This window comes from Rhinopithecus roxellana, chromosome 16, assembly GCF_007565055.1.
Source record: "Rhinopithecus roxellana isolate Shanxi Qingling chromosome 16, ASM756505v1, whole genome shotgun sequence".
NCBI lineage: Eukaryota > Metazoa > Chordata > Mammalia > Primates > Cercopithecidae > Rhinopithecus > Rhinopithecus roxellana.
In genome coordinates this window covers 58,237,199-58,253,241 of record NC_044564.1, presented here as the reverse complement: position 1 = coordinate 58,253,241, position 16,043 = coordinate 58,237,199, and the positions used below count along the sequence as shown (strand labels likewise).

The 16,043-nt window shown below is 42.5% G+C and overlaps 1 protein-coding gene across 8 annotated transcripts in view; it reads right to left on the bottom strand.

Annotated features, from left to right (window-relative positions):
• Window positions 1–16,043, bottom strand: part of KDM4C (lysine demethylase 4C) — a 419,898-nt gene that overhangs the window by 365,406 nt on the left and 38,449 nt on the right. For 7 of the 8 annotated variants that reach the window (XR_004053916.1, XR_004053917.1, XM_030919239.1 and 4 more), the window contains exons 2-3: window positions 14,670–14,830; window positions 2,425–2,600 (exon numbers count right to left, since the gene is read on the bottom strand). Coding sequence is in view for 6 of the 8 variants with exons in the window: in XM_030919239.1 (XP_030775099.1) it covers window positions 2,425–2,600; window positions 14,670–14,813 (320 nt within the window). In the remaining 2 variants the exon portion in view is untranslated. Of the gene's footprint in view, window positions 1–2,424; window positions 2,601–12,576; window positions 12,684–14,669; window positions 14,831–16,043 lie in introns of those variants that run through there. The other variant, XM_030919242.1, reaches the window with a different exon arrangement.

The following is a 16,043-nucleotide window of genomic DNA, read 5'->3' as shown; positions in this document are numbered from 1 at the left end:
ACAATATTTGGAATTGCCAAGTAATACAAACATTGATTGCCTCTCAAAGTTATATATTGCTGTATTTGAAATTTTATTTGATTTTTTTCAAGACAGGGTCTTGCTCTGTCACCTAGGCTGGAGTACAGCGGTGCAATCACGACTCACTGTAGCATCGACCTCCCAGGCTCAAGCAATCCTCAGCCTCCTGAGTAAGCCTCCTGAGTAGTTCGGACTACAGGCACATACCACCTGCCTGGCTAATTTTTTATTTGTTGTAGAGACGGGGTTTGCCATGTTATCCAGGCTGGTCTCGAACTCCTGGGTTCAAGCATTCCACCTACCTCGGCTTCCCAAAGTGCTGGGATTACAAGTGTAAGCCACCACATCCAGCCTATTTTTGAAATTTTAAACAAGCACATATTACTTTTGTAACTGGTAGAAATGTTTCTGACCATCCTTCAAAATCCATCTCAACAGTGCCTACAAAATGAAATTACCCATTACTTATAAACAACCACAGAAGCCTTGTATTCCTTTGAAACCTCATAGCACTTTGTACCTTTCCTATGGCAGTTATGATAATTATCAAGAGTATTAACCATAGTTTTTAGTGAGTATAATCTGATTACTTTTAAGTACAAATTATCCCTTGAAATATCAAAAGAGCCAAGCAGAGTTATGACTCAATGACCTAACCTATTCGATTAACACTTTAACAGGGACACTGGAAATGGGTACTAAAACATAGCAACAGAAAACAGTCAATAGTTTATACTCGTAAACAGGTTTAACTGCCTCTGCAATCTTGTTTCAACAGCATTGTACTTATAAAAGAATTCTGAAAGAGTTCGAAAGAAAATGCTTCCAGTCTTCACTGAAAGTTTCATGTTCTCGATTAATAAGATCTGAAAGAATAAAACTCTATTAATACCTACCCCAAAAATTCAAAAGAAATGATTCAAATTATATTAAACATAAAATTTTGAATTTCTCTGGAATAGCCAGAATGTTCCATAGTAGGAATTTAACATGCAGAAATAAGAGTCTTCGAGTAGCATCATGTGCTTACAATGTCAAATATAATTTTTTTAAAGGAAGATACCTAAGTTCATCCAAAGTCTTAATCTCATTCACACCCATCCAGGGAATTTGGAAACTACGATTTCTGGTTGGTTTTTCAGGTTTTGTTTTATTTTGTTTTTGTTAGATTTACGCTTTGTTCTGGGGCCTTAACTATCACATCAGAATTTTTTAAAAGAAGTTTAATAATAATTGTGACAATGTTTAAATACACCCACAAATTCACTGACACTCCTCCCTTCAAGAAGTAGAGCTTCATTCTCCTCCCCTTGAGTGTAGGCTACACTTAACAACTGGCTTGGAACAGAATATGCCAGATGTGACAGTGTGTCACTTCTGAAACAGGGAAAGGAAAAACACGTGGCTTCCTTCTTATCTCTCTCAGATCACTTGCTCTGGGAGAAGCCAGCTGCCACAACATGAGGAGCAGTCCACATGACAAGGAACTGAAGACCCCATCAAAAGCCATGAAAGGGGAGCACTCTTGTAAGAGAATCTTCCAGCCACAATTAAATGCTCAGATCACTATAGCCCAGGCAACATCCTAACTGCAACCTCATGAGACCCTGAGGCAGAACTACGCAGCTAAGCCACTCTCAGATTCCTGACCTTCAGAAATTATGGGTTGGTTTAAGCAGCTAAGATTTGGGATTTTTTTTTTTTTTTGAGACAGTTTCGATCTTGTTGCCCAGGCTGGAGTGCCGCCTCCCGGGTTCAAGCAATTCTGCTGCCTCAGCCTCCTGAGAAGCTGGGATTACAGGCATGTATCAGCCACCACGCACAGCTAATTTTGTATTTTTAGTGGAGATGAGGTTTCTCCATGTTGATCAGGCTGGTATTGAACTCCCAACCTCAGGTGATCCGCCTGCCTCAGCCTCCCAAAGTGCTAGGATTATAGGCATGAGCCACTGCGCCCAGCCACTTCGGGATAATTTGTTACACAACAATAAATAACTAATGCAATGGTGGCCTTTCAAGTCATTCAAGGTTTGCTTTTAAAAGTATCAATTTTCTAATACACATAAATCATTTAAGACTTAAACATTACCAAACATACACCAAAAAAATTGCCCAACAAACATGAATCATGTGTGGAATCAAAAATTCATGGCAACTATGGGATAAGAAGTTCCATTTATAGCTACTATGAATGAGATAATAAAAAGCAATTTCTTTAACACTAAGCCAAATGTTCAGGCAACCACCTAAAGAACAGAAAACAGAAACGGTTAAAAGAAGGGTGAAAGACATTGCATGGGAGACTCTTGCTTTTCATTTATAAGCTCCTCTGTCTACTTTGTTTCTTAACATATTTACATAAATTTTTGAAGGAAACAGAAATAGCAAACTGATTCTACTCACTTGCCACTGTTGGCCAGCTGCCTGAACTCCTTCACAGTCATTGCTTTTTTCTGGATGTTGTACTGAGTGAACAGGCCTGACTGCCCTGTGACCATCTGCTGAATTGGTGCTGGAATGAGCAAATTATCAATGTCATCATAACACTGTCTTGGCTTCCACTCCTTAGGAGGAATCACCTAAAAATAAAATAATGAAATAAAATACCATCTTGAAAATACTCCAAGTAATTTAGCTTTTAAGTATTCTCATAAAATACAACTGAAGAATTTCTCAGTCTCTCTATGACAAATGCATTAAAAAAATGAATATTTGCAATAAAGCAATATGATTGTTATTCAACAGCAAAATTTATTGAGTACTCACTATCCTAAACACAGTACTTGTATTAAACGCATTTTGAGTAGGTACTATTAACGTCTTGATTTTAAAGATATAATTGAAAGACACAAAGAAGTAAAATAATTTGAAGTTAAAATGGCTAAAGACTACTTGAGCTGAAATTCTAATTACTGAGCAGTTATGTTAACCTGCCTCTCAATAGATGAAATTGGCAGGGCACAGTGGCTCATACCTGTAATCCCAGCACTTTGGGAAGCCGAAGTGGGTGGGTCATGAGGTCAGGAGTTCAAGACCACCCTGGCCAAGATGGTGAAACTCTGTCTCTACTAAAAATACAAAAATTAGCCGGGCGTGGTGGCATGTGCCTGTAGTCCCAGCTACTCGGGAGGCTGAGGCAGAAGAATCGCTTGAACCCAGGAGACAGGGGTTGCAGTGAGCCGAGATCATGCCACTGCACTCCAGCCTGGGTGACAGATCGAGATTCTGTCTCAGGGAAAAAAAAAAAAGATGAAATTATATTTACATAAATAATTTCTTCCCCAAAGAAGTTCTTTATTGAATATGATCTAAGTAAGTAGCTACGTGCTGTTTATATTATTATGAGAAAAATAAGTAAATATATAGTCAACATTATATTCTTTTTTTTTTTTTTTTGAGACAGAGTCTCACTCTGTCACTCAGGCTAGAGTGCAGTGGCACAATCTCGGCTCACTGCAACCACCACCTCCCTGGGTTCAAGCGATTCTTCTGCCTCAGCCTCTCAAGTAGCCAGGATTACAGGTGCCTGCTACTACGCCCGGCTAATTTTGATATTTTTAGTAGAGGCAGGGTTTCACCATCTTGGCCAGGGTGGTCTAGAACTCCTGACCTCATGACCCACCCACCTTGGCTTCCCAAAGTGTTGGGATTACAGGCATGAGCCACCGTGACCAGCCAACATTATATTCGTTATAGACTTCTCACACAATATGGTGATAGCACAGTGGTATGCTAGTAGATGTTTAATAATCAGCTTCCAGAAAGGTGGAGGAAACCTTGATTTGTAATTTTTACCTGTTTCCATAGTATAATACTCCCACCACGGCCAATCTGAACCTACCAATGTGACATCACTATATATGCGGCTGGGAAGGGATGCGCGCTATTAACTCTCAAATGCCAGTATAAGGTACCTCGGCACACCAGTGTTTGCCTGTAGTTTTTAAGCACTTCATTACCATGAGTGAAAAGATCCAGAAAACATTAAGACCAAAAATACATATTGATAGGATTTAAAATACGAAAGTACCGACCAGGCGTGGTGGCTCACACCTGTAATCTCAGCACTTTGGGAGGCCAACATGGTAAATCACTTGAGGCCAGGAGTTCGAGACCCGCCTGGCCAGTATGGTGAAACCCCATCTCTACTAAAATTACAAAAATTATCCTGGCGTGGTGGCAGGCACTTGTAATCCCAGGTACTCGGGAGGCTGAGGCAGGAGAATTGCTTTGACCCTGGGAGATGGAGGCTGTAGTGAGCCAAGATCACGCCACTGCACTCTAGCCTGAGTGACAGAGTTAGACTCCGTCTCATAAATAAAATGAAATAACAAGGCTGGGCGCGGTGGCCCAAGCCTGTAATCCCAGCACTTTGGGAGGCCGAGGCAGGCGGATCACAAGGTCAGGAGATCGAGACCATCCTGGCTAACACGGTGAAACCCCGTTTCTACTAAAAAATACAAAAAACTAGCCGGGCGAGGTGGCGGGTGCCTGTAGTCCCAGCTCAGGAGGCTGAGGCAGGAGAATGGCGTGAACCCGGGAGGCGGAGCTTGCAGTGAGCTGAGATCTGGCCACTGCACTCCAGCTTGGGCGACAGAGCGAGACTCCGTCTCAAAAAAAAAAAAAAAAAAAAAAGAAATAACATAAAAATAGAACGCATAACGTCATAAATTCACGATCTATGGTTGGAACTTTTCTTTTTTGTTTATTTTTTGGGGGAGGTTTTGGGTTTTTTTGTTTTTGTTTTTTTTTGAGACAGAGTTTCACTCTTGTTGCCCAGGCTGGAATGCAATGGCGCGATCTCGGCTCACCGCAACCTCCACCTCCTGGGTTCAAGCGATTCTCCTGCTTCAGCCTCCCGAGGGGCTGGGATTACAGGCATGTGCTACCACGCCTGGCTAATTTTTTTTTTTTTTTTTTTTTTTTTTTTCAGTAGAGACAGGATTTCTCCATGTTAGTCAGGCTGGTCTCGAACTCCCGACCTCAGGTGATCCACCCGCCTCGGCCTCCCAAAGTGCTGGTATTACAGGCGTGAGCCACTGCCCCCGGCCGGAACTTTACTTTTCTTTTTATTTTTGTTAGAGATGGGGTTTCGCCATGCTGCCCAGGCTGGTCTCAAACTCCTGAGCTCAACTGATCCGCCTGCCTTGGCCTCCCAAAGTGCTGGAATTACAGGAGTGAGCTACTGCGCCTGGCCACTTTACCACCTTTAGAAGTCGTTTTAATTTTTTTAAAACAATCTTTTTTTTTGTTTTGAGACAGAGTTTCGCTCTTGTTGCCCAGGCTGGAGTCCAATGGCGCAATCTCAGCTCACCGCAACCTCCGCCTCCCAGGGTCAAGGAATTCTCCTGCCTCAGCCTCCCAAGCAGCTGGGGCTACAGGGGCGCACCACCACGCCCAGCTAATTTTTGTATTTTTAGTAGCACGGCGTTTCACCATGTTGGCCAGGATGGTCTCGATCTCCTGACCTTGTGATCTGCCCACCTCGGCCTCCCAAAGTGTTGGTATTACAGGCGTGAGCCACCGCACCTGGCCTAAAACAATCTTTTTAAGGTTTCCTATTGAAAAACATAGCACACATGTAGAAAATGCATAATCACAAGCACACAGCTCTGTGAATTATTACAAAGCAAACACCAAAGGACCCACTGCCCAGTTGTAAGGGGCAAGATATTGCTGGCACAACACAAGCCCTCCAAGCGCCCTTTTCCAACTACATCTTCCCTACTGCCCAAGAAGTAACCACAATTATGGTGTTTATGGCAATCATTTCATTGCTGGGCTTTAGTTTTATGCTTCTATATGCATACCTATTCACCAGTTTTGCAAATGTATAAAAATGCAATCCTACAGTACACACTATTTGAGGTTTATCTTTTATACTTCACTCATATCTTGTGAGATTTAAATATAATGGTCTAGGTCAGGCACGGTGGCTCACTCCTGTAATCTCAGCACTTTGGGAGGCCAAAGTGGACAGATTACCTGAGGTCAGAAGTTTAAGAACAGTCTGGCCAACATGGTGAAACCCTGTCTCTACTAAAAATACAAAAATTAGCCAGGCGTGGTGGTCGATGCCTGTAATACCAACTCCTCCGGAAGCTGAGGCAGATGAATCATTGCAGTGAGCTGAGATCGTACCACTGCACTACAGCCTGGGTGACAGACTGAGACTCTGTCTCTAAATAAATAAATAAACAAACAAACGGCCTATGTAGCTGAAGTTCATTGATTTTCATTACTACTCAGTATTTTTTCTTATAAATATTTATGTATTTATAAACTGATAACCACTGATGGTCATGTGGCTTTTTCTAATTATTGGCTACTGCAAATAATGCTATTAATATTCTTATACAGATATTCTAGTGCATATATGCACATGGGTCTCCACAATATCCATGCATACAGATACCTCTAAGAATGAAATTACTGACACATAGGATACATGTAGTTCAAATTTAATAGATATTGCCAACTGTTGCCAAAGTTGTTCTACCAATTTGCACTCCCAAGTGCAACATACGAGACTTCCCATTCCTCCACATCTCCATCATCACCTAATACTGTCCATCATTTAACTTTTAGTCTTTCTGGTAGGTGTACAGTGGTACTCAACTGTGAATTTTATTTGTGTTTTCCAAATAACTGAAGAAAGAAACCTTATCATACATATGTTTACTGACCTTACTGATACTCTTTTTTTTTTTTTCTTTTTTTGAGATGAAGTTTCTCTTTTGTTCCCTAGGCTGGAGTGCAATGGTGTGATCTCAGCTCACTGCAACCTCCACCTCCTGGGTTCAAGCAATTCTCCTGCCTCAGCCTCCCTACTGGCTGGAATTACAGGTGCCTGCCACCATGCCCAGCTAATTTTTTATATTTTCAGTAGAGACAGGGTTTCACTGTTGGCCAGGCTGGTGTCAAACTCCTGACCTCAGGTGATCCACCCGCCTCAGCCTCCCAAAGTGCTGGGATTACAGGTGTGAGCCACTGCGCCCAGCTCACTGATACTCTCTTTTATAAAGTACTTATTCAAGTCTCTTTACCATTTTACTATTTCATTGTTGGGTTTTTTCTTATTAATGTATAGGAGTCTTTTATATATTATTTTATATATCCAAGGAGAATACTCTTGGATGTGTATGTGTGTATATAGGCATATACACAGAGAGAGAGAGAGAGAGAGACAGACAGAGAGAAAGCATGCGTACACAAGAGCATGTAAATATCTTCTCTTATCCTGTAACTTGCCCTCCAATCTTTTTTTCAAGAGACAAAGTCTGGCTCTGTCACCCACGCTGGAGTACAATGGCACGAGGGTAACTCACTGCAACCTCAAACTCCTGTGCTCAAACGATCCTCCCACCTCAGTTTCCCTGAGTAGCTGGGACTACAGGTGTGCAACCACCACACCTGGCTAATTTTTTAATTTTTTGTAGAGACAGCGTTTTGCTATGTTGCCCAGGCTTGTACAGGCTTTTATGTTATCTTTTGATAAACATCAATTCTTAATTTTAATGTAATCCAACTTTTCACATTTGCCTTTATAGGTACTGCTATAATCTTCAGTTCAAAAAAATATTTCCCTACTCAAGGACACAAAAATGGTCTACTTTATATTCTAAGAGTGTTAAAGTTTTGTCTTTCACATTTAGATACTAATGTACCTATAACTGTGAAACTCAAGTCAAGCTTCATCAGATAAAGAAACTTGGGGTCAGGAGATGAGTAACTTGGCCAATGCTATACAGCTTATAAATGAGAGTTATTAGCTCAAAAGAAACAAAATCACTTCACAGTGAGCTGTCAATTTTACCTTAATTTTCATCAGCAATATAAGGATACTACATATTTTATATCCTCCAAGGTAAGTTTGTTTAAAATGAGAATACTGTCCAGGCACGGTGGCTCAGGCATGTAATCCCAACACTTCGGGAGGCCAAGTTGGGAGGAAGACTTAAGCTCAGGAGTTCGAGACAAGCCTAGGCAACATGGCGAAAGCTCATCTCTACAAAAAAATACAAAAATTACCCAGGTGTGGTGGCACACGCCTACAGTCCTAGCTACTCGGGAGGCTAAGGTGGGAGGACTGCTTGACCCTGGGAGGTCAAGGCTGCACTGAGTCAAGATCACACCACTGCACTCCAGCCTGGGTGACAGAACAAGACTCTGTCTCAAAAAAACTAAATAAAAATAAATAAATAAAATGGATACATATATATTCATAGTATATGTTACTGAAATCACACCCTCGTTATTTTATTTAACTTTTTTTTTGAGACAGGGACTCTGTTGCCCAGGCTGGAGTACAGTGGCATGATCACAGCTCACTGCAGCCTGGACCTCTCAGGCTCAAGCAATCCTCCCACCTCAGGCTCCCAAGTAGCTGGGACTACAGGCACATAGCCCTACACTCAGTTATTTTTTTGTTTGTTTATTTGTTTGTTTGCTTTTTGAGATAGAGTCTCACTCTGTTGCCCAGGCTAGAGTGCAGTGGAGCAATCTCAGCTCACCGCAACCTCAGCCTCTCAGGTTCAAGTGATTCTCGTGTACCAACATCCCGAGGAGCTGGGGTTACAAATGTGTACCACCACGACCAACCAATTTTTGTATTTTTAGTAGAGACAGGGTTTTGCCATTTTGGCTAGGCTGATCTCAAACTCCTGGCCTCAAGTGACCCACTCACCTCGGCCTTTCAAAGTGCTGGGATTACAGGCGTGAGTCACCGTGGCTGGCTTTTTTTTTTTTTTTTTAATTTTTTTTTTTTTTGGTAAAGATGTGGTCTCGCTATGTTGCCAGGGCTGGTCTCGAACTCATGGGCTCAAGCAACTCTCCCACCTTGGCCTCCCAAAGTGCTGGGATTATAGGCGTGAGCCACCATGCCAGCCACACTCAATATTTGAAAAGAATATGATCAGACTATATGAATATGGTTAACCTTACTCCATTGTCTTGATGACATATTGAAAGGCGATGGGCACTGTATTTAAGAATGTTATAAAAACTAACTTTTTTCCTCAGAAATAAGCCAGAATAATTTAAAAAAAAAAAGAACATAGATTTATTCAGGCTCTTCATTTGCAATAAAGATATCCACAATCAAAATTAATATTATGTGTAGAATTAAGTATGTTTTTGTCTTAAAAAGAAAAAGGCAGTTGCTTGCCTATAAAATATTTTGTAGCAGTTTTCTAAAGAAAGAGAAGCAAGGCATACAATAAACTTACAAAAACCCAAATATTGCCTTGTGCTTTTGTGTACAAGTTCATTTAATTTCAATTAAAGAGTTCGAATGGAATATATTTTCAGAAGTTCAGGTCTGTAACAAAAATCTTATTTTAACTATAATTTGAAATCCTAAGACATCAGATTTTCTTGCATAGGGAAACACAACATACTTGGGTCTTTAAAAGATTCCAAAGTTAAATCTTTATGTTTACTTAATCTAAATGAGGGAAAGCCATTCCTCCTGAAGTTCACCTTCCTGATTATATCAAAATAGAATATAACTTCTCTTATCACCATCCCCGCAAACTCAGCCTGGCCCCTATTCCCTGTGGGAAAATTTCTGCTAAAATGTGCATTTGCACTACTTGTCTTGAAATGAATTGCAATTTCTACCATCTACTTACTGAGGAAGGAGAAGGAAGGGAAAGAGTGGTGCTTCTTACAATCTTTCTTCACCTTGTGCGCAAAGATAGCTATTTGCACTCTCTTGGCTGTTCATAAAACTACATGATATGCATAAGCTACGGTCCAGGACAATCTATGTTCAGATTTCTGTTGGGAACAAATTTCACCCACTTCATATATAAAAAAGGTTCATCATAATCTCCTTCCACAAAAACACTACAAGTTTCACATTTGAAGAGACTGTCACTTCTTTTCATTTTCCCAACCTGACCATCAACTTTGTAGACAGTCACAGTGTCAAACCTTCCACTCAAAAAATAAACGTTAAATCTAAAGCATGAATCTAAAAAATGGGGAAGAGAAAAACCAAGACCAACTGTCATCTGAGGCTACAGTCACTACTATTGGACCTACTCAACCAATTTACTCAAACCATAAATTAAGACCAATTCATTAAATGTTGTCAATAGTGGATTAACGGGCCAGGCACAGTGGCTCATGCCTGTAATCCTAGCACTGTGGGAGGCCAAGGTGGGAGGATCACTTGAGCTCAGGAGTTCAAGACCAGTCTGGGTAACACAGCAGACCCCATCTCTACAAAAAATTTTTTTTAAAAATCACCCAGGCATGGGTAGTCCCAGCTACTTGGGAGGCTACTTGCTTGAGCCTGGGAGGTCAAGGCTGTAGTGAGCCATCACACCATCCAGCCTGAGTAACAGGAAAAGACCCTGTCTCAAAAAAAAAAAAAAAAAAAAAAAAAAAAAATAGGGCATTAACAAAGAACATCATGGGTGGCTCGGTTTCCCATGACTAGCCCCCAAAGCAAACCAGTTTCATTAATGCAGTCTTGATTTTTATAATATGATTTGATTTGGTACAGTTTTATACATTTGCTACTATTGCAACTTCCAGAACAAGAGGGAAAGTAGGTAAAACTGAGCTTATGTGACTTGACGTCAAACATGGCAAAAATGATTTGAAACAGTTTGTTGTATTCCTAATAATGAGTAATAGGAAATTATCACAGGGTTGAATAAATGAATGTCTCCAACTTTGTCAATGAGTCTCAATTTTTAAAATGAGGCACGGTCTGGACTCAGGTGTGTTTTGTAATCATAGTTCTCATTAACTTTATTCTGTTACACAATGCAGACAGCGACGCAGGTGTGCTCTGTGTGCATGCAGCTCCCTTGTGAGGGTAGCTGCTGTTTCCTCTTCTAAAGTTACTGAACGTGCCACCCTACCACAGGACACTCTACTAATCCCAGTGGAACACAGTACATGTTTTCCAGAAACAAAAGTGGGAGAGAATAGGACAAAGGGCTGCATTCAGAGCCCAGAGAAGAGAAGAGATGGTTATCCCTAACCTCTGCCCTCCGCCTCCTGGGTTCAAGCGATTCTCCTGGCTCAGCCTCTAGAGCAGCTGGGACTACAGGCACCCACCACCACGCATGGCTAAAATTTGTATTTTTGGTAGAGATGGGGTTTCACCATGTTGGCCATCCTGACTTTAAGTGATCCACCTGCCCTAGCCTCCCAAAGTGCTGGGATTACAGGCGTGAGCCCCACACCCAGCCCAAATGAGATTTTTTTTGTTGATGAGCTAACCCAACAAAGAAGTTAAACTAAGGATAGGTCATCTGAGAAAGTCATTAAAAAGCTTTAGTTTCCCTTTGTTTTCTCTTTATCTTGTTTGCTCTCTCTCTCACCCACCCCTAATTAATTTTCACTCAACTTAATATTCCCAAATTTTTAAAGTTTTCTAGGAAGGGGCCAGGAACAGTGGTTCATGCCTATAATCCCAGCACTTTGGGAGGCCAAAACGGGCAGATCACTTGAGCCCAGGTGTTCGAGACCAGCCTAGGTAACATGGCTGTACAAAAAGTACAAAAATTAGCCAGGCATGGTGGTGCCCACCTGTAATCCCAGCTAACTGCAGGGTTGAGGGAGGGGGATCGCTTGAACCTGGGAGGTTGAGACTGCAGTGAGCCAATAAGATGCCACTGTACTTGGGTGACAAAATGAGACTCTTCTCTCAAAAAGAGAAAAACAAAGCAATTTTCTAGGAAGGGCATGAACTTTAACAAGATACATGTCTGGGTACAGTGGCTCACGCCTAAAATCCCAGGACTTAGGGAGGCCAAGGCGGGCAGATCACTCGATGTCAGGAGTTCGAGACCAGCCTGGTCAACATGGTGAAACCCTGTCTCTACCAAAAATACAAAAATTACGCGGTGGCTCAAGCCTGTAATCCCACACTTTGGGAGGCCGAGACGGGCGGATCGCGAGGTCAGGAGATCGAGACCATCCTGGCTAACACGGTGAAACCCCATCTCTACTTAAAAAAAAAAAAAAAAAAAAAAATTATCCGGGCATGGTGGTACATGCCTGTCATCTCAGCTACTCAGGAGGCTGAGGCAGGAGAATCGCTTGAAACTGGGAGGCAGAGGTTACAGTGAGCTGAGATCACGCCTCTGCATTCAAGCCTGGGCGACAGAGCGAGACTCCACCTCAAATAGAAAGAATAAAAAAAAAGGCCGGGCGCGGTGGCTCAAGCCTGTAATCCCAGCACTTTGGGAGGCCGAGACGGGCGGATCACGAGGTCAGGAGATCGAGACCATCCTGGCTAATATGGTGAAACCCCGTCTCTACTAAAAAAATACAAAAAACTAGCCGGGCGCGGTGGCGGGCGCCTGTAGTCCCAGCTACTCCGGAGGCTGAGGCAGGAGAATGGCGGGAACCCGGGAGGCAGAGCTTGCAGTGAGCTGAGATCCGGCCACTGCACTCCAGCCTGGGCGACAGAGCGAGACTCCGTCTCAAAAAAAAAAAAAAAAAAAGAATAAAAAAAACACACACACACACACACAACCTAATTACAGACCTCAGGGTACAGATACCAGAAACAGTAAAGTAGTGGCTTACAAGTAGCATCAGATCCATTTGCAGGAGGAGTGGAACACCAATCCCAATAGTTCCGGAAGTTCTCTCCTCAACTATCTTCTGTTTTCCATGCTATCTGACCTCCACAGCTGAATTTCAAGGAGAACACTTTACCTAAGTGCAACTGAGTGGTTCAGCCCGGCAGCAGGCTCTGTCAGGGCTCACAGATTTATGCAGTGATACTGACAAGTCTACAGAAACCCAGATTATAAATTTAACATTTAGAACAATAATAAATTGAAATAAGTGCAATAAAATATATTCTTCCATGGGAAATTTTTAAATTAAAATAGATTTACATTATAGAAGGGACACACAAACCATCTCAAGTTGGACGATGAATTATATTATATAATGGATCTCTCTCTTTCAAAGATCTTACTTTGGACCTATGCATCCAAATGTGCAATGCAGTCCTCAGTACCTCACTGACCACCCCTATGACTCTGGGCACGTCACTTATACCCACAAGGCTTAAGTTGCTATCATTTTTTTTTTTTTAAGAATATTATGTGGCACCTGTAAGAACAGGATGATAATTTTCAAACATATCCACACCAAAGACAACTTCTCCCATCTTCACTGGTCTGGGTCACCACTGGCTCCTCACTAGATAAATACAACCATCCCAGACAAGGTGCTTTATTTGTGCTCTGCCCCGACAACACCAAATTCACTCTTCACATAGGAGCCAGTGTGATCTTTTCAAAATAATGTCCCAAAAATAGCAAAAGAAAGAAACAAACAGCCACCATATCTTCCTCTCCCACTTTAAACCTGTCAGTGCTTCCGTCTACACTTAAAATCCCAAATGCCTTACTATGGCCAGACAAGTCCACTGACCACCTTCCTATTCCTCCCAGCCACGAAGTACAGGTCAGCCTTCAGGCCTCTGGACTTGCTATTCTTTCTGCCCTCGCATCTTGAAAAGGCTGGTTTCTTTTTATCCTTTGGATCTGTGCTTAAATGTCCTTATTTCATCATTCTAAGATGCTACCACTAGAATGTAAGCTCCATGGGGGCAGGAACATTGTATGTTCTGCTCCCCTACATCCCTACCTCTAGCACCTGGCATAGTGCGTGGCACATAGTAGGCACCCTCCACATTTGGTGAACAAATAACCAGAAAGAGAACTGGCAAATGTAGAGACAGAATAAGTCAGTTTGTGGTTGCCTATGGGCTGGTGGTGACAGCAGGGAATCGGGAATGACTGCTTAATGCATATGAAGTTTCTTTGGGAGATGATGAAAATGTTATAGAATTCAATAGAGGTGATGGTTGCACAATTCTGTGAATATACTCAAAACCACTGAATTGCACACTTTAAACTGATGCATTATATGGCATTATTATACGATAAAATATATCAATAAGTATTATATGGGGAAAAAAAAAGGCCGGGCGCAGTGGCTCACTCCTTTAATTCCCCACTCCTTGGAAGCCAAGGCAGATGGATCAACTGAGGCCAGGCGTTCCAGACTAGCCGGGCCAACATGGTAAAACCTTGTCTCAACCAAAATTACAAAAAAATTAGCAGGGCATGGTGGCAGGCGCCTGTAATCCCAGCTACTTCAGGAGGCTAAGGCAGGAGAATCACTTGAACCCAGGAGGTAGAGATTGCAGTGAGCCAAGATCACGCCATTGCACTCCAGCCTGGGCAACAAGAGTGAAACTCTGTCTCAAAGAAAAAAAAATAGAAGGAAAGAAGAAGGAAAGGAGAGAGAAACTGTGGTTAGGCTTCAGGTTAATAATTGTTGTCTACAAAGAAACAAACAAAAAATATGAATACGCTCACACCTCTGAAACCCATACATGGATCTCCTTGGTTTCCACGAGCCACCCTTGGTTGGTTTTGATTTTTCTTTTTAAGGCTTAGAAGACAATCTAGTATGAATAGTTAAAGAAAAATAAGATAATTACTATCTGAAGAAATCAAATGTTCCATATGGATTAACAAGAACAAAGATTTTGCAAATTTCTTCCTTCAGAAACAATGTCCCACATCATGAAAACTAAGAACATAAATTAACGGCCAAGTGATTGTTTTTCATTTAAAGCATCTGAGGAAAATCACCTTTGCAAGACCCGCGCGATGGGCTCCTTTAGATTCCATGTATGCGAGGTATTTGTTGAACTCCCGGAACTCCTCCATGGAGGGTCTGAAGGTCATTATCTTACAGCTAGGGTTCAGAGGACTTTCCGCCTCGGCCACCTCCATGATGGCTAGGGCAGTGTCTGCAGAGAAGACAACAGGGTTAACAGAACTGAATTATTATGTGCTTCAGGTCGTGTTTAACAAACAGTATGTCAGCTCCCCCAGCAGGAACCCTTCTCTTTCAGTCACTTCCCATTCCCTTCTACCCGTCTCACTCCCTCATCTCTGCCTGAATCCCCGAACAAACAAGGGCCTCTAGTCATTCCTCTTGCCAAGTTCCCTATGCTTGGCAGAGAATCACTGATCTGACTGTACTGTTAGCCTCCTCAAAACCCTTCCAAGTAAAAATAAATTTTCTGGGCTGGGCGCAGTAGTTCACACCTGTAATCCCAGCACTTTGTGGGGCTGAGATGGGCAGATCACAAGGTCAGGAGTTCGAGACCAGACTGGCCAACATGGTGAAACCCCATCTCTACTAAAAGTACAAACATTAGCCGGGCATGGTGGTGCATGCCTGTAATCCCAGTTACTCAGGAGGCTAAGGCAGGAGAATCGCTTGAACCTGGGAGGCGGAGGTTGCAGTAAGCCAAGATCTCACCACTGCACTCCAGCCTGGGCGACAGAGTGAGACTCCAGTCTGAGCAACAGAGCGAGACTCTGTATCAAAAATTAAAGAAATAAAAAATAAATACATAAATTTTCTTTTTTTTTTTTTTGAGACAATCTCGCTATATTGCCCAGGTAGGAGTGCAGTGGCGCGATCTCAGCTCACTGCAACCTCCGCCTCCCAGGTTCAAGCGATTCCCCTGCCTCAGCCTCCCAAAGTAGCTAGGATTACAGTCGCCCGCCACCATGCAGGGCTACTTTTTTTATATTTTTAGTAGAGATGGAGTTTCACCATGTTAGCCAGGCTGGTCTCAAACTCCTGACCTCAGGCAATCTGCCAAGCTCGGCCTCCCAAAGTGCTAGGATTTATAGATAGATGTGAGCCACCGAGCCCAGACGTAAAAATAAATTTTCTTTTCTTTTTTTTTGAGACGGAGCTTCGCTCCTGTTACCCAGGCTGGAGTGAAATGGCACAATCTCAGGCCAGGCGCGGTGGCTCAAGCCTGTAATCCCAGCACTTTGGGAGGCCGAGACGGGCGGATCACGAAGTCAGGAGATCAAGACCATCCTGGCTACCACGGTGAAACCCCGTCTCTACTAAAAATACAAAAAACTAGCCGGGCGAGGTGGCGGGCGCCTGTAGTCCCAGCTACTCCGGAGGCTGAAGCAGAAGAATGGCGTAAACCC